Source organism: Triturus cristatus, chromosome 12 (genome assembly GCF_964204655.1).
Source record: "Triturus cristatus chromosome 12, aTriCri1.1, whole genome shotgun sequence".
Lineage (NCBI taxonomy): Eukaryota > Metazoa > Chordata > Amphibia > Caudata > Salamandridae > Triturus > Triturus cristatus.
This window is the reverse complement of record NC_140595.1, coordinates 825,037,498-825,063,395: the sequence shown is the minus strand read 5'-3', so window position 1 is coordinate 825,063,395 and position 25,898 is coordinate 825,037,498. Positions and strand designations below refer to the sequence as shown.

General features: G+C 48.2%; 1 protein-coding gene across 1 annotated transcript in view; it reads left to right on the top strand.

Annotated features, from left to right (window-relative positions):
- AGFG2 (ArfGAP with FG repeats 2) overlaps window positions 1-25,898 on the top strand; it is a 567,631-nt gene that overhangs the window by 154,124 nt on the left and 387,609 nt on the right. The window contains exon 3 of the mRNA XM_085639598.1: window positions 24,684-24,799. Within this exon, the coding sequence (XP_085495724.1) occupies window positions 24,684-24,799 (116 nt within the window). The remainder of the gene's footprint in view (window positions 1-24,683; window positions 24,800-25,898) is intronic.

Here is a 25,898-nt window from a genome sequence, read left to right as displayed (position 1 = left end):
GCAGAAGGTCTAATAAAGGTATAAAGGAGCCATTTCTCTTCTCTCCCAACTTCAGTGTCTAAGTCTCCTTCCTCCAACTTCAGGAATATCAGCATTACGCTGCCACCGTGACGCGCTGACATCAGTTTCTTTCTGCGCCACTCGGTCTGTCTCCATGCTTGGGGTCTGGAAATAACCACAAGGCCTGCGCCAAGTGCAAGTTGATGCATCCGAAGGTGGATTGCGAAGAGGTGATGAATCTTGTAGCACTGCAAAAGAAGCCTCTGAGCCGTTCCCAGTTTGATTTCCATAGAAGATCTGGGGGCCGTTCCAGCAGAATGATAGTTTTCCAGCCTCAAGATCTCCTCTTTGAAGTCGGGTAAATTGAAGAAGCACAAACAAGTTGAAGGGTTCTTTGGCTTCATCCTCTTGGCCTTGTGCTACTAGGCCCGCTCCTGCACGCCACCTGCGGAGCAGGCATCAGGGTCACTACCCCAAGTTTTCTGATCCCGGAACGGCCCTCCCAATTTAATGAATTGCATGACGCCATGTATGCCATCTTTGGGCCACTGACTCCCTCTGGTGGGCCTTCAGGTCCCAAGGAGCCCTCAACGCAAATCATGTCTCTAGATCTGCTCTAGGATCCAGACTGAGGCCACCAATGGTTCCTCCATCCACCCCAGCTCCATCCCGCCCAGCGCCCCTCGACGACAAGTCAATCATAATTCCTGGCACCGCCCGATGTTGTTGCCTGTGCCCTGCCATCCCCTGGAGTTTCCATCCAATGACACACTCTACCCCCCGTAGGGAGATACTAGGAGGTGGTTACGGTCCCCTAGAGGAAACCGAAGAGGAAAACTGGTATGAGGAGCTGGGTGACGCCAGTGGCTTGGATACCTCCCCAGATTCTGGCATGTTTACCCCGGGAAACAGCCATTACAACGTGGCTGTAACCACTCATAGCCTTTACCATTCGGTTGTTATAACGTGTGTACCATTACCTCGCATAGCCTCTACCATGCATCATTTTATAACGCATATGCCTTTACAGGGAATTATGTTGTAAATGTATGAAAGGTAAGATGATATGCGTGGTACTGGAGGTAAGGGCATATGCGTGGTAACAGTGGTAAAGGCATATGTGGTGCAATTGGTGTCGTTAGAGGAGTGAAGAAACCTTCCTGCTTCCTCCTTAGGGAAAAAACCTGACCCGCGTGTCGGGCCTTGAAGAGCTGCCTCATCGTGAGGTTAGGGGAATTGTACAGGATGGCGTGGGATGGTTTCAGGCTCAGGACCATCTTTAGGTCTTTGGGCTAGGGGTGTTTTTTTATTTTTATTTTTAAGGGCTGGACACCAGGTTTTTGGTGGGGGTGGCAGGGTTGCGCCAGGGGCTTGTTTTGAGGCTTTGGGCTGGGACCTTTTTTTTTTTTTTTTTGTAAAGGCGGGGTACCAGGGAGAGTTGTGCTAGGGGTCTAGTTTTAGGGCTCGGGACTGGGGCCTGTTTTTAAAAAATGTTATTTAAAGAGCTAGGTGCCAGAGGGGGTTGCACCAGAGGTCCAGTTTTGGGGTTCAGCGCTGGGTATTTTTTTTTTTTTTAAAGGCTGGGTAAAGGGGGAGGGGGTTTCGCCGGGGTCTGGTTTTAGAGCTCAGGGCTGGGATCAGGGAAAACCTTTACCAAGCCTATGCCTTTACCATGCACGCTTTAATATCACAAATTTTATTGTGCAGGCTTGAGTGGTAATGGCATATGTGTGGTGGTGTTGTGGTTGTTTTAATGACTGCGTTGTAAAGCCATGTGTGGCAATGGCTGGCGTTCTGTCATACATCAGTTTTCCCCTCCAGGCCAGGCTTTGGAGGAATGTGCATCTTTTGCCTACGTGCTGTGCAGGGTGGCAGAGGTCCTCGATCTTTAGCTGCTTGATGTTGAAGTAAATTCCAATGTCTTGACAAAGGTGTTTCAACCTGAGGCGGGCTCTCCAGAGCGCTTGCGCGCCTTTAGCAAAGCCTCTCCGATGTGCTCCTGGGGGAAACCCTGCACAGGGGCTCCTGTGCATTGATGATTACATGTCGGTCTCGGCCTGCCCCGTGAGCTCCAGCTTTCCTCTCCCAGCACCCCTCCCCTGAAAGCCTTTGGTGCAGGCCTCAAAAGCTACTTTCTACTCAAACACATTCCACACAGGACTTGGGCCTCTGCCCTCTTTTAGATTTGCCCCCTCTCAACTTCTTTCTGAGGAAAGAGAACCTGAGCCGACTTGAGTATCCTGAATTTGTTCGCTCTGGATCCCCGAAACATAATGCTAGCGCAGGACCTGCATGACATGTATTTGCACTTCCTCGTACTGCAGGCCACAGGTGCTACCTGCAGTTGATGGTGGGCCAGAAGCATTTGCAGTTAGTTGTGCTCCCCTTTTTTAGCTCACCAGTGCCACTTGGGTCTTCATGAAAGTGATTGCAGTACATCTGCGAAGGTCAGGAGTTCCAATTCTCCCCTACCTTGACGGCTGACTGTTGGAGTCAGGCTCTGACCAGGTAGTTGTTGCTTACCTCCTGAGTACAGCAGACCTTTCGCATTCGGTGGAGTTCACTGTCAACATGCTGAAGTCACACCTGACCTGTTCTCAGATGTTTCCTTTCATCAGGGCCATTCTGGACACAGTGCAGTTTCTGCACCTATCCTCCAAATCGGCGAGTCTGGCATATTCATCTATGATTCCAATGTTTCGGCCTCTAAATTGGATTTTGGTAAGACTGACTCTGAGGCTGGTATTTGCTTGATGTTGAAAGCCTTCCTGGTGTCCATCAAGGGTAGGTTGGTTCAGGTATTAACGGACAATCCCACTGCTATATGATATTGCTTGTGGTATGGCAACAAACTAGTTGGGTGGGGTCGTGGACCATGTGCCAGGAGGCTCTGCTCCTCTGGACTTGGTTTGAGCACCAGGACATCTTCCTGTTCGTGCAGCACCTGTCAGGTCTCTTCCAAGAATGGGGTAAACCTTGGCTCGATCTTTTAGCCACCACGAGAATGTGCCATATCAGCACTTCTGCACGGAGTTTCCAATATGGCTGTTGCTCAGAGATGCATCCCGATTGAATTGGAATATGGGATTCCTATCAGACGATAGCTCTTCTCCCCCGATTTCTCAAGAAGATCAGAACTGACTGGGCCCAAATCATTCTTGGGTCGCCGGTTTGGGCATGGAGGGGATGGCATCCTGAACTCCTGAGCATGACCATCGATTCGCCGATCAGTCTGCCCCTTTGGGAGGACCACTTATCGCAGCAACAGAACAGGGTTTTGCACCCGACCCTGCGAATGCTCCACCTTCATGCCTGGAGATTGAGCGGCGATAGATGAGGGTTGTCAATCTCCCTCTCAAACTCATCTTGGCAGCCAGGCTTCCATCCACTAAAACGGTCTATGCCTGCGGTTGGGATAAGTTTGTGGCCTGGTGTTTCTCCTGCCATGTTGACTCCTCTCTCTGCACTTTTGCCAGAGGTTTTTCTGGTAGTTTTATCTTTGGCCCAGCAAGGCCTTCGCCTGGGCACTCTTAAGGATGGTCAGCAATCTCTGCTTTTCTGCAGCTGCTGGATCTTCCCTCCTTGTCCGACTCCCTTTGTGATGTCCCAATGCAATCTTAACTTGGTCCTTGCTTACCTCCTGTGTTCGCCCTTTGAGCCCCTGCATAGTTTCTCTTTGTGGCTCTTGTCCATTGACCAGGAAGGTCAGTGAGTTTCAGGCTTTGTCGGTTCACCCTCCATATACCAACTTCTCCATGAACAAGCTTGTCCTTCGGATGCATGCTTTCCTCCTGAAGCTGATCACATTATTTCATATTATCCAGAGCATCACTCTGCCTTCCAAAGAGGAGGAGAGCTCCATCGTTTGGATCCTAAGAGATCGTTCTTCAATATTGATTTCACTAAAGACCATTGGGTGGATGACCAACTCTTTATCGGGTTCATCGTAATGAAGAAGGTCAAGGCTGCCGAGAAGTGGACCATCTCCTGATGGATAGTACTCTGCATAAAAATCTGCTGCGCACTGGGTAAAGAGAAACGCTCTGGGGGGCTTGTGGGCTTACTCCACCAGGGTCAAAGTCGCTACTACTGCGTTCGGGCAACAGGGTACCTGTTTTGGACATCTGCTATGCTGTCATGTGGGCTCCCTTTTACATGTTCAGGAAGCACTACTACTTAGACCGTCAAGTCCGCTGTGACGGCTTTTTCGCCCATTTGGTCCTCCAGGCCTTTTTGGTCTAAGCCAGTTTGCAGACCCACCTTCGGGGAAGCATTACTTGAGTATCTATTTTAAGGTGAGGATTCTGAAATTAGAAGTCTGTCAGAAGAACACGTTACTTTCCTTCGATAATGCTTTTTTTGGTAGAGACACGATCTATCCTCACTGACCCTCCCATCCTCTCCGCTCTGAGAACAGGCCCCTTTATCCAAAAGATCCTGTTAGACTCTCCACGTTGGTCAAAACAGAAAAATTATTTTTTACATTGCTCTACTTTTTTGGTGTAGAGATTGTCATGAAAGAAACTGATAAGAACACCACCAGAATGGTTGTGGTACGATATCTCCGCACTGTACAGTTCTCGCAAGACAGGTGCTGACTCCCAGGGCCTTCCATCGAAAAAGCCCCAATAGCTACAAGTTTCACAACAAGAGGGAGACACACTCTAATACAAGTGTAATACTAGAAGAACCTTTGCATAAGGCCTAATATCCCAGAGAAAGTTCAAAGGTAGAGTTACATGGAGTTTGTCATTGAAACCAAGCATCGCGAGACACATATATTTGGAATGTTTTTTTTTTATTTCTACGCTTGCACTTTGAAACAGGGACAAGGAAACATCAACAGATTTTGTCCCAACACATAAGGACTTCTTCAGGGCTATTAAAAGACATAAAAAACTAAAACTTAAGTGAAACAGACAATACAGACACAAGCTGCAAATTATAAACCCTATGTGCACAGAAAAGCTAAATTACACGCCATGAGTCAAAAGCAATATTAAACAAGCAATGCACAAATAACAACAATATTGACACGGGTACATATGAGAACATCTCAAACTGAAACATTGTAGTGCACATGAGCATCTTGAATATTGTCATCAGTGTAGCTATAAAAGTCAAAGAAGGCAACTAAACAAAAATGAAAAGATGTGTTATTATTTCTAACATTAAAAATGCCATTCAATCATAAATACTGAAACTTAATAACTGAACATATCAGTTAGCAAAGCTAACTCTAGTAACTCTGAAATAAAAACAAATTGATAACCTATTTGGACCTTCAAATGAAAGTAAAGTATGAGGAGGACCAGAAGGAACACAATTTCCACATGTCTGGCAAAGAATCTCATCCCTCAAGAAAATATAATCTGCTAAATTGTGTGGTGCAAAGGCACCCAAAAGGGTCTTCTAGTCTTACACTTCTATTAGAGCGCTTCTCCCTGTCGTTTTGAGACTAAAGAAACTGATGTCAGCATGCCAGGGTGATGCTTAAATGGGCACCACAAGGTTACTTCCGACGCGGAGCCAAATGATGTCACCTACAGGTGGACAGAAATGCTGCAAGTTTTTCTGGATCCAGTCTGATACCCGGGAAATAGTCTTACGGTGAGGGTTCTGCAGTTCTAGTGTCTCTACCAGAAAAAGCATTGCTGAAAGTAAGTAATTTATTAATCTCCATAACGTCCGCTCAGCCAGGTCAGAGCAATCTTAATATGAACCCCTCAGGCCTCTAATTATTCTTGCTAACTCACACAATGCATGGTCCACACAGGCCACATAGACAAACATGCACAATGTATACATGTGATATTAGCCCTAGAGTCTGATTTAGCATGTAGAAGCAGAATTTTACATGAGTGGGCCTGCAGGCCTCCATACCTATGTCACAGATTAAAATGTCTGGCCACAGTTGTGGATTCACAAAACACAGTACACTGCCAGACTGCTCTATGTACTAAGTTCATGACAGGGACTGTTACGGGCTTCAGCGCGCAAAGTAGTTCAGGGTGAGACCAGGAACACAACCGAGATTCCAAGTACATGCAGTCGGGCACTCAGTCTACTGATGTGCTTCTCTGCCCTATGTATGCAAAATTCCCATCCCTACGGCCTTGCTCATCATTTCATTCATCATGGAGAATTGCCAGTCTCTAGTCAGTGGGGTCTAAGCTTGAATGTGATGTGTGCCTAGTCTTACATGCGACAAAGAAGATCAACAGAGACTTCTTGTGATGCCAGTGATTCCGTGCTTGAACCCGAACACGTGCAGAATGATCTGGACATGCAAAGATGCAAATCTCCTCCATTTGGCCTGGTTTGTAATGCCGCCTTTCTGTTGAACTGGGTGTCTCACAGCCGGATGGGGGCTGGGATTCCAGTTCCTCTTCAGCCTTACATTCAAACTCAGTCCATTACATGTGCCATCAGCCGGGTATTGAACGAGCCTGTTGATTTCCAGGTTTAATTTGCGTTGATGAAGAGGTGTGACAGTCGTAGTCCTTGTTCTTCATGGTTTGTAACCACGTAGGCTCTCCTTCAGCCACATGTGTACCAGGATCCGCTTTGATGAGCTCAAATGCAGTGGCCCACCTATCCGAGCCAAGGTAGTGAAGTAGAAGTCCCTTCTGGCCACCTTTTCTGTGATGGTGTTGGCATTGATGGACATTTCAAAGTGCTTCCACCAGGTCAGCCTCCATGGACCCCAGCTTCCACCACTGATACAGCATCTGCAGCAGACTGAGGGATGTCCATAGCGTCTGCAGCAGACTGGGGGATGTCCATAGCGTCTGCAGCAGACTGGGGGATGTCCATAGCGTCTGCAGCAGACTGGGGGATGTCTGCAGCAGACTGTGGGATGTCCTTAGCATCTGCAGCAGACAGTTATCCACAGCATCTGCAGCAGACTCGGGGGGATGTCCACGGCATCTGCTGCAGACTGAGAGGTATCCACAGCATCTGCAGCAGACTCGGGGGGATGTCCACGGCATCTGCTGCAGACTGTGGGGATGTCCACAGCATCTGCTGCAGACTGTGGGGATGTCCACAGCATCTGCTGCAGACTGTGGGGATGTCCACAGCATCTGCTGCAGACTGAGAGGTGTCCACGGCATCTGCAGCAGACTCGGGGGATGTCCACGGCATCTGCAGCATTCTGGGGGCTGTCCACAGCAGCTACAGCATACTGGGGGGTGTCCGCAGCACCTGCAGCCGACTGGGGGTGTCTGCAGCAGACTGGGGTTGTCCGCAGCTGCTGCAGCAGACTGGGGGATGTCCACGGCAGCTACAGCAGGCTGAGGGATGTCCACAGCAGCTCTCGCCGACGCGCAGGTGAATGTGACCTCCACCGGCTTCTGTTCACTGCATCCTTGTCCACGATGGAGTCTCTTGGGGGAGAGGCCTCGCTGCCCTGGGTCCAATCCACTGAACGGCTGCCATCTCAGGTGCGTGGGGCTGCATCCCAGGGACAGCACTAGTAGCCTTCTGTGTCTTTATTCGGTTTATTTATACTTCATACTTTCTTGAGGGTTGGGCTCCCTTCTCTCCCTGAACCTGTTAGGTTTATTGCCAATCCTTTTGGGAGCGTACAGGAGCTCGCCCTGAGAGGGTGATTATGGGAGCTGGTAGATCTGGTGAGGAACACGCAGCAGAAGATGTATGCCCCCTGCGCGTGGGCAGTGTTTCTGTCTACCGTAGGATTAAGATGGTGCGAGATCCAAGCATCAAGGCTTCCAAAAGCGGTATCTGTGCTTCGAGTCCGTCTTTCCTGCTGTCCTACAGCTCCCCGCTCTCTTTATTAAAAGAGCACTGGCCAGGCAGCACCAGAGACCCAGGAGGATCACGTGCGCTCGACAAATTAAAGCTACACCAGCTCCGTTTAGAAAGGCGGACAGATCTGTTTTGTTTCCTTGGAGTGCATTCCAGCCGAGGGAAGGCAGCCAAAGCATTCCGCCTACGTCATTTGTTTTGGCAGACATCTGGAAGCTGCTGTGCGAAACATGTCCGAGTTTGTTTCAAACATTGTTCCAGATTCTCACTCTGACAGACGCCCTTTAACCCTCTCTAGATGCCGCTGCCTCCTGCAGCACGTGCTCCCTCCTGTAGCATGTGCTCCCTCCTGTAGCATGTGCTCCCTCCTATATAGCATGTGCTCCCTCCTATATAGCATGTGCTCCCTCCTGTAGCATGTGCTCCCTCCTGTAGCACGTGCTCCCTCCTATATAGCATGTGCTGCCTCCTGTAGCATGTGCTCCCTCCTATATAGCATGTGCTCCCTCCTGTAGCATGTGCTCCCTCCTGTAGCACGTGCTCCCTCCTATATAGCATGTGCTCCCTCCTGTAGCACGTGCTCCCTCCTGTAGCATGTGCTCCCTCCTGTAGCATGTGCTCCCTCCTCTAGCACGTGCTCCCTTCTGCAGCATGTGCTCCCTCCTATAGCATGTGCTCCCTCCTATAGCATGTGCTCCCTCCTATAGCATGTGCTCCCTCCTATAGCATGTGCTCCCTCCTGTAGCATGTGCTCCCTCCTGTAGCATGTGCTCCCTCCTGTAGCACGTGCTCCCTCCTGCAGCATGTGCTCCCTCCCTATATAGCATGTGCTCCCTCCTATAGCATGTGCTCCCTCCTATAGCATGTGCTCCCTCCTGTAGCATGTGCTCCCTCCTGTAGCACGTGCTCCCTCCTGCAGCATGTGCTCCCTCCTGCAGCATGTGCTCCCTCCTGCAGCATGTGCTCCCTCCTGCAGCATGTGCTCCCTCCTGCAGCATGTGCTCCCTCCTGCAGCATGTGCTCCCTCCCTATATAGCATGTGCTCCCTCCTATAGCATGTGCTCCCTCCTGTAGCACGTGCTCCCTCCTGTAGCACGTGCTCCCTCCTGTAGCACGTGCTCCCTCCTGTAGCACGTGCTCCCTCCTGTAGCACGTGCTCCCTCCTGTAGCACGTGCTCCCTCCTGTAGCACGTGCTCCCTCCTGTAGCACGTGCTCCCTCCTGTAGCACGTGCTCCCTCCTATAGCTTGTGCTCCCTCCTGTAGCATGTGCTCCCTCCTATATAGTATGTGCTCCCTCCTATATAGCATGTGCTCCCTCCTGTAGCACGTGCTCCCTCCTGTAGCACGTGCTCCCTCCTGTAGCACGTGCTCCCTCCTATAGCTTGTGCTCCCTCCTGTAGCATGTGCTCCCTCCTATATAGTATGTGCTCCCTCCTATATAGCATGTGCTCCCTCCTATAGCTTGTGCTCCCTCCTGTAGCATGTGCTCCCTCCTATATAGCATGTGCTCCCTCCTATAGCATGTGCTCCCTCCTGTAGCACGTGCTCCCTCCTGTAGCACGTGCTCCCTCCTGTAGCACGTGCTCCCTCCTGTAGCACGTGCTCCCTCCTGTAGCACGTGCTCCCTCCTGTAGCACGTGCTCCCTCCTGTAGCACGTGCTCCCTCCTATAGCTTGTGCTCCCTCCTGTAGCATGTGCTCCCTCCTATATAGTATGTGCTCCCTCCTATATAGCATGTGCTCCCTCCTGTAGCACGTGCTCCCTCCTGTAGCACGTGCTCCCTCCTCTAGCATGTGCTCCCTCCTGTAGTTTGTGCTCCCTCCTATAGCATGTGCTCCCCCCTATAGTTCTGTGGGAGACCGAGGAGGCAGTTTTGATTTTCAGTTCTTTTACACAAGTCGTTCATTCCGAGCAGCCTCCTGACATCGCCTGGCTGTGACGTTGTAAAAGATGACGATTCTTTCACAGGGCAATGAAAGGGCTCGTAGTCATCAGGGTATTGTACACACTTCTGGTTGTGGACAGTTGTGTGATCTTGTACAAATGCAGCCTGCTTCTCCGTGCTTGAACCCAGTGGACACTCGAGGTTGATCGTGATGTCTTTGAAGGCTTTGTGGGGCCATTGAAGCATCCTGGGCTTAACTGTGATATCCATGAACTGCAGACTTTCTCTGAGGGAGTGCTGAAAAGCAACGTAGAAGACCTTCTAACCAGAAAAAATAGCAGTAGGCGGCATGACATTTTATCTTTAACACCAAGTCGGCCAAATTATATTTTCGGCACTAAAAGAAAGCAGCAGATGATGCGCATGGTGACTGCTCTCGAGTATTGGCCCCCTTTAAAATGTGGGGCAGCAGAGAGACCCATTTTGTTCTTTACATCTGTGAGTGCGTTGAGTTTTGAATATGTTGCCTGCATGCAGAAGCGCTCAGGGATTGTAGCTTCCAGCAGAGCTGCAGAGAAGCAAAAAAGTCCATGTACATTTACAGGTATAGTTGGCCAGAGCTGTACACCGTCTTTGAGATTGCTTCGTCAGATAGGCCAGACATTATGACCGATCTATCTGTGCTACCACATAGTATTGGTTGTAAGGTATCTCCTGGGTGGTTAATGCTGTCACACAGTATAGAATAAAGGTATCTCCTGGGTGGTTAATGCTGTCACACAGTATAGAATAAAGGTATCTCCTGTGTGGTGAATGCTGTCACACACTATGGAATTAAAGTATCTCCTGTGTGGTGAATGCTGTCACACAGTATGGGGCGAAGGTGTCTCCTATGTGGTGAATGCTGTCACACAGTATGGGGCGAAGGTGTCTCCTATGTGGTAAATGCATCTCCTGTGTGGTAAATGCTGTCACACATTATAGGGTTAAGGTATCTCCTGTGTGGGGTTGAGGTATTTCTTGTATTTTGAATTCTGTCATGTAGTATGGAGTTAAGGTATCTCCTGTGTGGTTAATGCTGTCTCACAGTATGGAATTAAGGTATCTACTTTGTGGTTAATGCTGTACACAGTATGGGGTTAAGGTATCTCCTTTGTGGTGAAAGTTGTCATGCTGTATGGGGTTAAGGTATCTCCTTTGTGGTGAATGCTGTCACACAGTATGGAATTAAGGAATCTCCTGTGTGGTGAATGTTGTCACACAGTATGGAATTAATGTATCTCCTTTGTGGTGAATGCTGCCACACAGAATGGGGTTAAGGTATCTCCTGTGTGGTAAATGCTGCCACACAGAATGGGGTTAAGGTATCTCCTGTGTGGTGAATGCTGTCACACAGAATGGGGTTAAGGTATCTCCTGTGTGGTAAATGCTGCCACACAGAATGGGGTTAAGGTATCTCCTGTGTGGTAAATGCTGCCACACAGAATGGGGTTAAGGTGGCTCCTGTGTTGTAAGTGCTGTCACCCAGTATGAGGCAAGGTATTTAATATGTGGTAAATGCATTCACACAATGTAGCGATAGGGTATCTCCTGTGTCGTTAATGCCGTTGCACATTATGGGATTAAGGTATCTCCCGTGTGGTAAATGCTGTCACACAGTATAGGGTTAAGTGTGTCCTGTGTGGTAAGTGCTGCCACAGCACGCGGGAAGATGTGTCTTGTATTGTAAATACTGCCTCCACGGTATGGGGTTAATGTATCTATCTCCTGTTTAGTGAATGCTGCCACACAATATGGGGTTAAGGTATCCCTGTGTGGTAAATGCTGCCACACAATATGGGGTTAAGGTGTTTCCTGTGTTGTAAATGCTGTCGCACAGTAAGCGGTTAAGGTATCTCCTGTGTGGTGAATGCTGTCAAAGGGTATGGAGTTAATGTATCTCCTGCTTGATGAATGCTTCCACACAGTATAGGGGTAAGATATCTCCTGCGTGGTAAATGCTGTCACTCATTATGTAGTTGAGGTATCTCCCTGTCACACATTATGGGATGAGGATATCTCCTGTGTGGTAAATGTTGCCATAGAGAATGGGGGTAAGGTATCTCCTATGTGGTAAAAATGTCGTCCAAATTGTTACAAGAACTGACACTAGAGTTTGTGTGTCTCGCATCATCCTTGATAACATTCTGTTCACTGATTTTCATCATTTCTCATTAGTATTGGGACGTATTAATTAGCGCATTAGTAACCTAGTTTCAGGACACACTACTTGATAAGAAGGGTTCCTTAATCTGGATCATACTACTTTAAACCCAGTGCATGCGTTCTCGATTCTTTCATATAAGTACTTGTGACAATTTCTTTCTAACAAGTACCTAGTGCTGTCTTTATGGACAAGTTACTTACCTTCCGTAACACTTTATCTGAAAGAGATCTAGCCACAGATTTCTTACCTTAGAATTCTCCCCAAGCGTCAGACAGGATTCGGAAATGTTTTGGTCAGCAGTACCCCTCCGTGCCAGTAGGTGGCATTGTTCCACGTGGCGTCATCTGTGTTGTCAGCGCTGGAAGTGATGTGTGAGGTGCCTATATAGGTGCCAGCCCAGCGTGCTGACGTCCGTATCTTTTTACGACTTTCCACGCCAGGCGCGCAGAGCCACAAAGAACACTGACCACTGGTGTGGAAAGGTAGGTCTCTGAAAAGGAAACTGCCCGGTCAACTAGAAATCCATTAGCAGAGCGGGGAGGATGGGTGGGCCAGTTAGGAAACTGCGGCTAGATAGTCTCTATAAGATAAGGCGTTACCAAAGGTAAGTAACTTGTTCATCTGGTAGAGACTTCTAGCCGCAAATTCCTTCTCTTAGAATTGACATCCAAGCAATACCATTCCCGGAGGGGAGTCTGCAAACCAGTTTCATACGAGGAAGTCCTGCTGGTTTGAATGGGCAAATTGCCCATCTCTACGGATCAGATTGTCCAGGCAGTAGTGCTTTGTGAACGTTTACAAGGCGGCCCAGGTTGCTTCATGTCAGATGTCCAGGACTGGAGCTCCATGTACCAATGCAGTGTGTGGTAATGTGCATATAGTTATTCCTTTATCTAGACTGTATTGTGTAATTTCATTTGACAATACAGTTACTATGAGAAGCTCTTTAGCCTCAGGTCTGAAGAGAATGGTGCCAGTGATGGTTGAGACTGTGTCCCATCCAACAGTTTACTGACTTTCCCAGTCGGTGGCTGAAGTTTTCTATGGGAAATAAACTTCATTTGGATCATCACATCTCGGAGTCAATCATCTTTTGAGTTCATGAACTTCAATTTGGTGACGACTGGACTTTCACCCAACCATGAGGAAACTTCAACACTCGTGTCTCCGTTTTTGGGAGATCTCCCGGTCAGCCTGTACTTCTGTGCTCTACTTCTTGGTTTCAAGCCTGTGCTGTTTCACTATAGCCTTTTGTTCTCCTGGACTTCTAATCATTATATTTTTCATATACCAATACTTAACCACCTAATCCAATAAGATCGAGTCTTGCCAGCAATACATTTTTTTTCCAGTTTTTTTTTTTTACTCCGTAGCTGGCATAACTGGATTCTACACCTGTTGAGCTCTACTTTGTTGGGGTGAGCTGTTGCAACCGGCCTTTACAGCAGGGATAGGACTACAATCCCCATCACTCCTTGGCGTAGCACCAACACTCTTACAAGCGCGATGCACGCCCATCCACACCCATTAGGGGCCTGCCAGGCCCCCACCCCTAACGCATAGTTCCTGATCGAGTGACCCTCCTCCCCCACCACCACCCCCCAAAAGAGTCATTTCAGACGACCCCCTCGGAGCCACCTGCAAAAAGACACAGAGGGGAAAGAAGCCCAACGCTGAGTCGGATCACCAATGATGGTAAATGTTCCAAAAGTTGGAGCACACATTTACTGGCATCCTGCACCCGATTTTATGCAGATTGATTAATGTAGAAGAAGGCTTCAAGGATCTGTTAAAAAATAATAAACCAGATGTAGTTCATCGGGCTAAATCCACAATAGAAAGGGATAAGAAACAAGGCCCCAGTAGAATCTTGTCAGGATATATGTCCAAGGTGCACCCAGCAGCAAAAAGGGGAGAGGAAGGCGGGACAATGACAGCTTAACTCGCAGATCCGATCACCCAAGATGTTGAGTTGAGGTCTCACACACACATCATCCCATCCCTCTGCGTGGGGGCAGCCGAAGGGAAAAGTATTGGAAGAGGGACTAGTGGACCACTGAGACCAGATGGGAGCATAAGCATGACTGCTCAGGTCCCAAGGGAGGTTAAGCCTGTCAAACCACTATTAGCAGGTGAGCCCCCAGAGGCGTGCCCATATGTTATTACCCTGGCAAATGTCCCCGTAAGATGGGAAGAGACCCAAAAGGAATCCACAGGACAACTTATGGCTAAAGCCCTGCATTGATTTGACTGGGTGGGACATGCTCCAAAACTATAGGAGGGGATTGCATTGTAGTGGACTTTAATGACCTTACAATAGTAGGTGAATTATTCAGAACGTATACTTATTACAACTCCTTCTGGATCATAGATTAGCGCTCTTCCCTCAGCAGACCCATAAGTTTATGTGCTATGGCGATAGGCAGAGGCATCAGGCCACCCTCGAAAGACAATATAATTACCATAACGGGGCCCAATTTTACCATTCAAACTTTCAGAATTCACACTATCGCTTTGCCCCCTTGGAAGACCTGGAAGAGTGTGATTGATTGTGTGGTTCGCCGTCTGCTGGGAGGGAACTGACCTTAAATGACTCTTGTCCCCGAAGGAAGATTGGGATAGAAACCCTCTACACTCCGAGAGTAAAGTTCATGTCTTGGAAAATTGCAGGATTAAGGCAGAAATTGAGGAACACCGATTGGCGGGGTACTGCTGACAAACATGATATAGTATGTTTACAGGAAACTTGGGCTACAGAAACCACCTTTTAAGATGGTTTCTGCTCCTTTCAAACCATGGCGCGGTCCACAAGAGCAGGGAGAGGCATACTAACTTTGGTTGCAAACACGTTGTCTTAAAGTGCTCATATTTCTAGATGCTTCCCCTTTCTAACATATATTAATTTGCAAGGGCTGTGAAGACTGGGTTTGGGTTATAATGAATTACTATAACCGCTTGAATTACTATAACAGTTTTCCGGGACATGTCGGTGGTTCCAGTCCTTTTGGAAAAGTAACTGGACTCGATATGTCTTGGCCATCATTGACGGCTGAACATCCTGTGGGCTGGGGATTTTAACATTCATGCCTTTAATAAATTTTCCCTGGTGCTATGTGGTATAGTGGATAGGGAAGTGGAAGCCCTTCCCCACTTTTCTCATAACCTGTATGGGAATGTGTTGAATGGATTATTAATAACCAGAAGCTTATTTATTTTAAATAAAAGTGACCCTGATACAGCGCTAATGGGAAAGACTTTTGGGGACCAGGTTAATGGTTCCATCATAGATTATATAGTGGCCTCAAAGGGATTTAGTGATCGGTTCCTACAAATAACTATTGATTTCGCAAATGTTAGTGATCACGCATTCCTGACAGGCTCCATTAAATGGGACGGGCCCAAGAAGCACACAGCTAAGGCGCCAAAACCGGCAATCGCTAAAATGAATGGTTATACTCTTAAGTGGGAGAATATCTATAAAGAGGAATTCTTCCCACAGATAGTGACTGAGGTGAATACTGAAATTCTCATTTGCTTAGATAATCCGGTGCCAACGCAGTTAATGAAGGCTTTTGCGGGCCTACTTGACTGTATAAAAACAAAATGGACGCGCTCCATACATTACAACCAGGCATCTGCTCCACGTTGGTTTGATGCCTCATGCACTCATTCCTTAAAAAATGTACATGCCACTCTTAGGGTTACTCCAAGAGACCTGAAAGTAGTACAAAACTTGCACAAGCAAAATAGAGAGGCACAGCACATTAGAATCCAAATCTTAAGAAACGATGGTTGCTGAAGACGAGCATCACTGCTAGAGCTCCATGTTGGAGAGGAAGCCTGGGTGGCTCATTTTAGTAAAATATTTGAACTAGTCAGGAGGTCATTCCGATGCCTGACAAGGCGTCCCTGATTACTATCAACGTTCCACTGGTCTTTAATGTAGAAGAGAGGAAACTTGGATTAGCGCAGACTGCCCTTGCTAAAGCCCCAGGGCTGGATGGGGTGCCAATGGATGTATTTCTGACCCACTAAGACATACGGGCTCACCTCCTGACACACTTTTAACACCAGAACTTAAGTGGGTCCCCTAGAATTCTGGAAGAAGAGCATAGTAATTCTCGTATATAAATAGGGGGATAAAAACTTTCCTCTTCACTTTTAGATGGGACAGCGAAAATAATGGGCCAACTTTTGCTAAACAGGCTAGATAGAGGACTGGACAGAGGACCTTAAATTACTAATTCCAGTGCAGTATGGTTTTAAAAGAGGTAGAGGGACCATTGATCAGTGCCTAAATTAAAGCTTAGTGATGGCCAAATACACAATTGCTACGAAGGGACACGTTTATCTGGCCTTTATGGACCTCTCAGCAGCATTTGACTACGTATCACATCCCAAATAATGGACTGCTATTGAAGCAATGTGCACAGACGAACCCATAATAGTCTTCTTCCGTCAGATGTACTCGCAGGCATCGGCTAGTGTCAAGTACGGTAGGGAAGGGGAATGTACGAGGCTGTTAAAAATGGACAGGGGGGTTAGACAGAGTTGCGTTCTTGCCCCATTCCGCTCTTCATTTTATACTAATGAAGTGTAGGCCGCACTGTTGGGGTCTACAACGGATATTCCACACATAAATGCCGCCCCTCTTCCCATCCTCCTATATGCGGATGATGCAGTTTTAATGGCAAGAAGGGGAAAGGCATCGCAGACCCTAATCGACCCCTAGACTAGTTTTATGAAACAAATGGACTTCATAATCTAGTCAATAAGGCAAAAACACAAATACTAGTGGCAGGACATCTGCTAAAGAAACGACCATCATTTTATATAGAAAAAAACAAAGGAAATGATGGACGGAGTGTTGAACATTGCAAGCACTCACCCCCAGTCAACTGATCTGGGTTTAATCCATCACCGTTCTTTAGCCCACTCTGCCACCCCAGTTCAGACATGGCCATATGCAAATCAGTCTGACCCTGTGCCTCATGGGAACAGTCCAGCCCGAACTGCCAAGCCATGTCTTCCCTGGACCGGAAACAAGCTTCCTAGGACCGGTTTCTGGCATTTCAGCCGTCTTCAGCCAGGCTTGCATGAATCCAGTGGCAAAGTGAGCAAGGGACTCACGTCTGAGCAAACCCTGCCAACTTATGGCGAACAAAGCAAAAACCAAAGGAAATGATGGACGGAGTGTTGAACATTGCAAGCACTCACCCCCAGTCAACTGATCTGGGTTTAATCCATCACCGTTCTTTAGCCCACTCTGCCATCCCAGTTCAGACATGGCCATATGCAAATCAGTCTGACCCTGTGCCTCATGGGAACAGTCCAGCCCGAACTGCCAAGCCATGTCTTCCCTGGACCGGAAACAAGCTTCCTAGGACCGGTTTCTGGCATTTCAGCCGTCTTCAGCCAGGCTTGCTTGAATCCAGTGGCAAAGTGAGCAAGGGACTCACGTCTGAGCATACCCTGCCAACTTAGGGCGAACAAAGCAAAAACCAAAGGAAATGATGGACGGAGTGTTGAACATTGCAAGCACTCACCCCCAGTCAACTGATCTGGGTTTAATCCATCACCGTTCTTTAGCCCACTCTGCCACCCCAGTTCAGACATGGCCATATGCAAATCAGTCTGACCCTGTGCCTCATAGGAACAGTCCAGCCCGAGCTGCCAAGCCATGTCTTCCCTGGACCGGAAACAAGCTTCCTAGGACCGGTTTCTGGCATTTCAGCCGTCTTCAGCCAGGCTTGCATGAATCCAGTGGCAAAGTTAGCAAGGGACTCACGTCTGAGCATACCCTGCCAACTTATGGCGAACAAAGCAAAAACCAAAGGAAATGATGGACGGAGTGTTGAACATTGCAAGCACTCACCCCCAGTCAACTGATCTGGGTTTAATCCATCACCGTTCTTTAGCCCACTCTGCCACCCCAGTTCAGACATGGCCATATGCAAATCAGTCTGACCCTGTGCCTCATGGGAACAGTCCAGCCCGAACTGCCAAGCAATGTTCAACACTCCGTCCATCATTTCCTTGTTCTGCATATATATATGATGTAGATGTCAATGGTGTTTCTAGTGCGGATTGTTCTTATCCCTCGTATCTAGTGAAGTTGAATGGTTTGGAAGTTCTTATGATGATGATTGACTCCGATGCTAGGTTGTCCCTCATACCTGTCGGAGACTATAACAGTTTTTTCAAAAGGAAAATTGATTGCACTTTCTGCTCTGGATATCACACCGTACAGTTATGGTAGCAAACTCATTGATTTGATAGGATATTTTGAGGCAAACACTGAGTTTCAGGGAAATTATGCCTCAGTTAAGGTGTATGTTCCGGTTATGGGTGATTCCATCTTAAGTTGACCACAGCAGAAGCTTTTAGGGATCCTTGTGGATCATAATTCATCTCCCCAAGTGCAGGTCAGAAAAGTTGATACTATGGTTCAGCAGTTAAAACAAGATTTTCCACTTGTGTTACCAGAAAAGATTCGATGTGGTTATGTGCATCACATTAGGATGAAGGAGGGAGCCACTCCAGTTTCTAGTAAAGTTAGGAACATTCCCTTGGGTCTGCATGTAGCAGTACAGTCCAAACTTAATAGACGCAAGAATGAGGGCTTCATTGAAGCTGTGGAGGCATCACAATGGGTGGCACCTGTGGTTGTGGCTTCTATGTCCTCTAGGAGATGGGTCTTTGTGTGGATCTCCAGCATTGCAACAGGGAGGTTATTGAGGACAAATTTCCTCTACCCAACATAATGGAGATGGTGACGCTGATGGGCAACGGCAAGTATTTCACTGCACTTGACTTGACGTCTGCCCATCACCAGGTTTGTTTGAATGATGATTTTAAGGATTTGACTGCCTTTATTACACCTTTCAGGGTATTTCACTTCAACAGGATGCCTTTTGGTCTTTGTTCCGCTGCATCTGTTTTTCAGAGACTCATGACCAGTCTATTGAAGGGATGGTGGGTGTGAAGTTTTTTCAGGACGATGTGCTGATTTTCATTGATAACCCAGTTGGTCATTTCAACAGGGTCAGAGATGTACTTCGCATATTTTTGTAGAAGGGGAAATCTCTCAAGAACAGCAAATGTTAATTTGCTCAATCTCAGATAATGTATCGGGGGATTTTAACTCCAGTGAGGGCATAACACCCAAGGATAAACTTATTGCACCAATATCTGAGTTGCTGCGTCACTACAAGAAAGAAGAGGTACAAACGTTTCTTGGAATGGCAGAATTGTATTCCAGATTTGTGTCCAATTTGGCAAGTCGTACTGTCGCTATTAGGGATCTTTTCAAAAAAGGTGCTCAATTTACATGGATGAATGAGTGCCAAAAATAATTTGAAGATCTCAAAATAGCTGTGACTTCAGCTCAATTCTTGAAAAGCTTTGTCCCTCGGTTGCCTTGTATACTGCTTACAGATGCTAGTGAAAAGGGGCTTGGGAAGGTTTTGAAGCAGAAGAAAGAGGGTAAAGTGGTTTTGCAGCGTGAATCTTTCTGGATTCACTATGCTGTGCATTATTCCGCCATCTAGTGATTGGGTCCGGAATTGTAGTCTTTTTTCTCTTTTTTTTTTTTTTTTTTTCATGGCCCAGGTGGGCGTCGACATCCCACCATTTGGTGTCCTTTGTGACGACGACGTGCTTCCTCTGGAAGCTCCCACCTTTGACCGCCATCTTCAGATAATTTTTTCCGCCGTTGGGTCTGGATCGTTCCAGAGTTTTGGAAGAGGAATCGAGGAAAAGAGAAGAAAATCGACGAAGATCAAGTTTTCAGCTACACCAGACTTCAGGTCAGGTAACCGGGACGACCAGGGAGAAGGTTTCGACCGAGATCTCGACGTTCAACAGAGAATGCGCTCGCAGGGAGCTCCCTGAGCGCTGGAATGGACAAAACACCTTTCAAGTTTTGCACCAATTGCCACCACAAATACTCCCAGAAGGACCAGCATCCAGCAACCTCTGCCTGCCGCTCGACCACAACAGCAAGGACTGCAGCGCATGCTTGGCGTTCACACCCAAGACACTCAGAGTAAGAGAGAGGCAGAGAAGGGCGAACCACACCATGCAGGGGCCCCCTCCATCGCTCTGGGACTTAGGCCTCTGCAGTGGAGAGGAAGGACCAGAGGACTGCACGTCGTCGAGATCCATTAAAAGCCGTCGAGGTAAGGGAGTAGTCGATCCCTAGATTCTCAAGCAACACTCAAAAGGGTGAAGCTAAAGCCCTGAGTGACACTCGTAGGAGTGAAGCTAAGTCCTCAAAGGGAGCATTGCCGCCGAAACACTCGACGAAGGCAACAGCAACAAGAACTGTCAGCCGAGCGGATCCTTTGAAAAGGACTCCCAGTCGTTGAAAGCCCTCGAAAAACTTAGATCGTCGAAGGTTGCCCCCGAAAAGGACACCTCAATGCCGAGAAAAGAAGGGCCTGCATCGACGTCGACGACCACAAAGCGAGGCGCTCCAACCCTCGACACCGAACATGCCGCCGAGATGGAGAGGAAGAAGAGGAGGCTCGAGGCCGAAATGGCGAGCATCTTGCAATGAAAAAGGGACTTCGAGAAGATGAGCCAATATATCATCCCACGAAACCTGCGCTCGAAGTCGAAAGAGACAACGAGGATGCAGAACCGCCGAAAACGCCCGAACGGATCAAGGAACAGGAGGACAAACACTATTATTTCGAGGGCGATGGCGACGAGGATCCGCAATCCTACCGGGACTCAACATCCGCGGGGGCAGAAGACTTTGAATGGCAGGATCTCGACGCCGAATCGCCGGAAGAAGGGGTAGACACTTACCCTTCGAGGCCCTCGCCGCCAGACGACATAGGGATCTACAACATGGTCGTCCAAAAGGCTGCACAGATGTATGAAGTGAAAATGGAAGAGGAGAATCCCAAGGCATGTTTTCTCCTGGAAACTCTACTGCCTCGACAAACTAGCAGCCAGTTCCTGCCCAAGCCCCGCCGTCCGGGATCAGCTCTTTCCCTGCAGCTCCGCCTGACTGACCCACAGCCTCAGTCCATCACATGCAGGGTTCAAGACCCCTACCTGCTGGGTACCATGCTCCGTTTTCTTTACTTTCTGTACTTTCTTTTTAAATCTTTCACTTTATTGTGTCTTGTTTTGCCTTCTGCCCACTGCTTGATTTTCAGTGGCTTGTCCCCCCGCTTACCCCTCAGCCCATAACGCTGCCTTAGCATTCGCCTTCCCGCCTCAACCCGCCCTGCTCTCGCCTCCCATCGCTTGCTCCTCCCCCACTTAAATGGCAACCGCTGTGCGGTCGCGCAGCGGATGCGCCGCTGACGTGCCTAAGGCAAGCCCATCCGCGCCAGGACCACGCCCAGCGCCAGACCCCTTGGCCCCCGCAAGCACCACGACGCAAGACGCTGCTACGACGCCACCTTCCTCCACGCACTCAACGCCGGCCGAACTACCTCGAAGCACACCCACGGACCATTCACCTCCCGAAACTGCAGCTTCACCAGCCAGTGCACTCCAGCACGACCTGCCCCCCAACCAAGGCAGGCAACAACCACCTCAGATGCATACTACTCAACTTCTGCTCCGTTCACAGGCACGCCGTCTAACTCTGGGACCTGCTCGACTCATCTTCCCCGGATGTCGCCTTCCTGACGGAGACCTGGATAAACTCCTCATCGGCACCCGACGTTGCCATAGCCATCCCGGATGGCTACAAGACCACCCGCAGGGTCCGCATCAACAGACCGGAAGGAGGAATCGCCATCGTCCACAGAAATACCCTCAGAATCTCGACCAACATCGAAGACACCCTCAGCACCGCCGAACACCTGCACTTCCAGATCCACATCGATCCCAACACCACCCTCAGAGGAACCCTCGTGTACAGACCCCCCGGACCCCGGCCACAGTTCATCGACTCCATCACAGACGCCGTCCGCGCGCATGCCCTGGCCTCCACAGACTACATCCTCCTTGGGAGTCCTCAACTTCCACCTCGAGAACACCAACGACCGCAACTCCACCACACTACTGGACAACCTCGGCCTCAAACAACTCGTCACGCCACCTACCCACTCCACCAGACACACGCTCGACCCCATTTTCTCCGCCAGCAGCCACGTCGCTGTCAGCCACACCACCGAACTCCACTGGACTGACCACCGCTGCATCCACTTCTCCTTCAAGGAAACCACCACACACAACCACCAGCAAAGAATCCTCCACCACAGCTGGAACAAGACCAGCTAATCACCACCCTCGCCCGAGACCCACTGACCAATCACACCGACACAGCTGCCCGCACCCTCAAGCAATGGATCAACGACTGCGCCAACACTCTCGCCCCGATTACGAAACCCACAAACAGACGCACCGACAGAAGAGCCATCTGGTTCACCGCCGACCTCCAGGCATCCAAGCAGACCTGCCGGAGACTAGAGAAGAAATGGCGCCGCAAGAAAAAAACAGACAACCATGCAGCCCTCAAGAACGCCAGCTGCAGAGACCCCCAACTCATCCGAACGGCCAAAAGGACCTCCATCAAGGAACGCATCGACAACAGCGCACACAATAGAAAAGAGCTCTTCAACATTGTGAAGGAACTCGCCAACCCCAGCTCCAACGACATCCCGCCGTCACAAGACTTCTGCGACTTTCTAGCCTCCTTCTTTCACCGCAAGATCAGACATCCACGGCAGCTTCAACACCCAGACCTCTCCGTCAGCCGCCGACACCCCAGACTCACCGTGATGGTAAGTATTATGAGGTGTTGTGCTTTAAAGATCTTGTTGTGCTGGTGTGTGATATGTTTTGTAGTGAAAAGAGGTGCTGGTGTATTTGTTTCATGCAATGGATTTGGTTGTATAGTATTGTTTGTGAGAGGAGTTTGTAAGGTAGAGTGGGTGGTGATGTGTTTATGAATAGAGTGTATGTTGTGTGTAGGAGGGAATGAAGTAGAGGTAAGAGTGTTTGTCTTAGACTGGTTTCCTGCAAGAGTTAAAAAGTGTGGAGGTGTGCAGTGTATGTGTTGTGCGTTAGTGTTATTATGGTAGAAGGAACAGGAGGGTGTTGGTTGGACAAATGATGGAAGGCTGATTAAATGTTTGTTAGTGATAAAAGGTGGTCTGTTAGGAGTAATTAGAGCAGGGAGTGTTTGTCTGTATGGAATGTAGTTATGTATGGTGTTGAATGGTGTTGTGTTAGTGATGAGTGGATTGGTTAGTGGTATAGAATAGAGTTGTGTACTGTTTGTAGGTGATGGTGGGTATGTGTGGTAGTTGGGATAGAAGGGTGTATAGATGTGGTTTGGTTGGTTTTGTAGTGTATGCTGGTACACTGATTTGTGCATAGGGTTATGTGTGGTGTACATTTGGTGTGAGTGTGTTACTATGTTTGTGGATGGTGTGTGCTGGGTATTACTGAATGGGTAATTGGGCAGCATTTCTGGCCCTAGTCCCGACCAGTCTTGAACAGGCTCAAACGGGCAACTGCCCCTGACCTCTCCACCCGTAGCCTCAACACCCGGGCTGAGCTGCCCTAAGCCGTGGCCTTTTATAGCCCTAGTAGTCAGGTGACCCCTTCAACCAATGGGAACCCTAGCCCTAACCCTATCCGGTCACAACACTAGCCCTAAAATCTAGAACCAATAGGAAACCAGGACCTTACAGCCAATCTTAGCCATAGTCCAATCACCCAATCAGTTTCATAAACCCTAATCTCAATGTCCAATAGAGGCCCTAGCAGTAGTCCGAACACTAATCCCAGCATCCGATGACACAGGAAGCCCTAGTCCCTACTTCCAATAGAAAACCTAACCCTACTCTTAGTTCCACACCTAGTCCAGCAACCAATCGCACCAGAATCCCTAATCGCTACTTCCAATTAAAGGTCTAACCCTAGCCCTAGTCTCAACCCTAGTCCCAACAACCAATCACACAGGAAGCCATAGTCCCTACTTCCAATAGAAATCCTAGCCCTAGCACCAACCCTACATTGATTGAGTCACAGACCCAGAACCCAATTAGAACCCTCAAATACCCAACCAATGAGGACACTATCCCTCATCCTATAGAAACATCAGATACAATCACCAATCAGTGCACACATGTACCAACCCATAGCAGACTATATAAGGTCCCAGCGACCTCAGAAAAGGTTTGCTGGCCAGGGAGTTGGAAGCTGCTCCTCTATTCAGAAATCTCCTAGGAGTGAGACAGGCTCAATCCACACTTTGGACTTCTGCAGGTAAGGCCCTGACAAACTTGTCCTCTAACAATACTGTTTGTATAAAACTTTACTCCCTCTCCTGGCCAAGAAAACCAAGTGCACAGTCCCTATTGAACACAGTTTAAACAGCTCACAGCAGATTACGGCTGTCTCAGAGAACCATCTGATGTAGAATATGCCTGTTGCTGGGGGGTGGGTGGGGATGATTCTTTCCCTGACAAAGCTGGGTATAACACATTACATTGCGTCTCTGGAGCAGCTTTGTTACCTTAATGCACCAGTTTAAAAGTCCTCCTCAGCAAAGCCTCTTTTTGTTGACCCTCATTTGCTCCTTGTTCCCTGTTTAAGAGGAATTCTAAAGAGTAAAACACCATTAATGTATTTTTTAACTTTTTTAAAATTTCGAATTGTATTTTAAAAAGAAAATATTGTTAAAAGGCATGTTTATAAATACATAATTTTTCAAATGGATGTTTCTGTTTATAAAAAGCTCTCCAGTGTGTGCACGTCTAATTAATTTAGTCATTAATGAAGATATCCAGTGAAGGGAACCTGCGATCATAAGTGACTAACCGTTCCTTCTTTTCCGCTGGCAGGTATGCAGAAAGATATGGATGGGCTTGTACGATTCCCACTCTTCTACCATTCCGGATTCCAGGGATCCTCAAAAGGTGAAGGAGTTCCTCCAGGAGAAATATGAGAAGAAGAGATGGTAAAGCTGAGCTAGCGGCTGTAGGAATTTGTCGCAAACACCACATCAGAATAATGCAGAGTGTAGCTGTCATGATCCGTTCAATCTTACCTTTTGACGCTGGATTGCTGTTCTCCTAGTCAAGCGCTTGTGTAGCTAAGGAAAATGGCCCTGTAGTCTGCCAGTGCTCAACATGTGTGTAGACCAAAGCATTGCCCCTGATGCGAGCCTAACCAAAGGCACTGCCAGAGGATGTGGGCATACAGGATATCTGCAACTTATGCAGTAGCTCTGTTGTTGGCTTCAGACTGTGAAATTGTTCTTTCTTACTTCATTGCATTTATTTCGACACGTTTTTCTTTTAGGTATGACAGTTTTAGTTCCTAAGGCCTGTCCTTTCATTGAGCAACTTCTATTGTCACTTATTTTTCTTTCTTTGAAGTGACATGGACACATAGGAGTGGATCATTGCCCCTGTACCTCTTTGTAAGGACATTCCTCCAGTCTGAAGCCTTTGCTCCTCGTCTGGCTGTTACTGTCTGTGTCTACCTTCCTGCCTGCCCCCAAATTCTATGCATTCCTTACCAGATTCATAAGTTACTGACCTCGTCCTGTCCGCTCCTGTCCATCGGTCTTGTCTTCCTTAATATTCAGCATATCCTCCTCCTCCATGGATTGCGCTACTGAATAGCGACACTAACGGTATGGAAACATACCAATATTGGGGGCAGAGTATCGAAATGTTAGTGCATGAAGGGAGATGTAGATTTGCTATTACTAACTCCACATCTATACACCGTAAAGGTGTATGTACAGAGCAAGCACATATCTGTGGAGTTCGATATAGAATCTAGACTTACTTTCCCGTTGATATTTTATGTTGGATATTTTGTAATCGATCTTGTGTCCCATTGATATTGTCAATTCGGTGTTCCTGGGAGCTCATAGATTTAAAAGCTGACGGTGCAATCTAGACAACTGATTTATCTCTGTGCCAAACAGGAGCTAGGATTCAACTGAGGCATGCCTGCTGGACGCTACGCTGCTGTGGGGCTCCAGGATCACCGGAACAAAACGGGACTGCGAGGACCGGCGAGCATTGCGCTCCGCTAACCAGGCT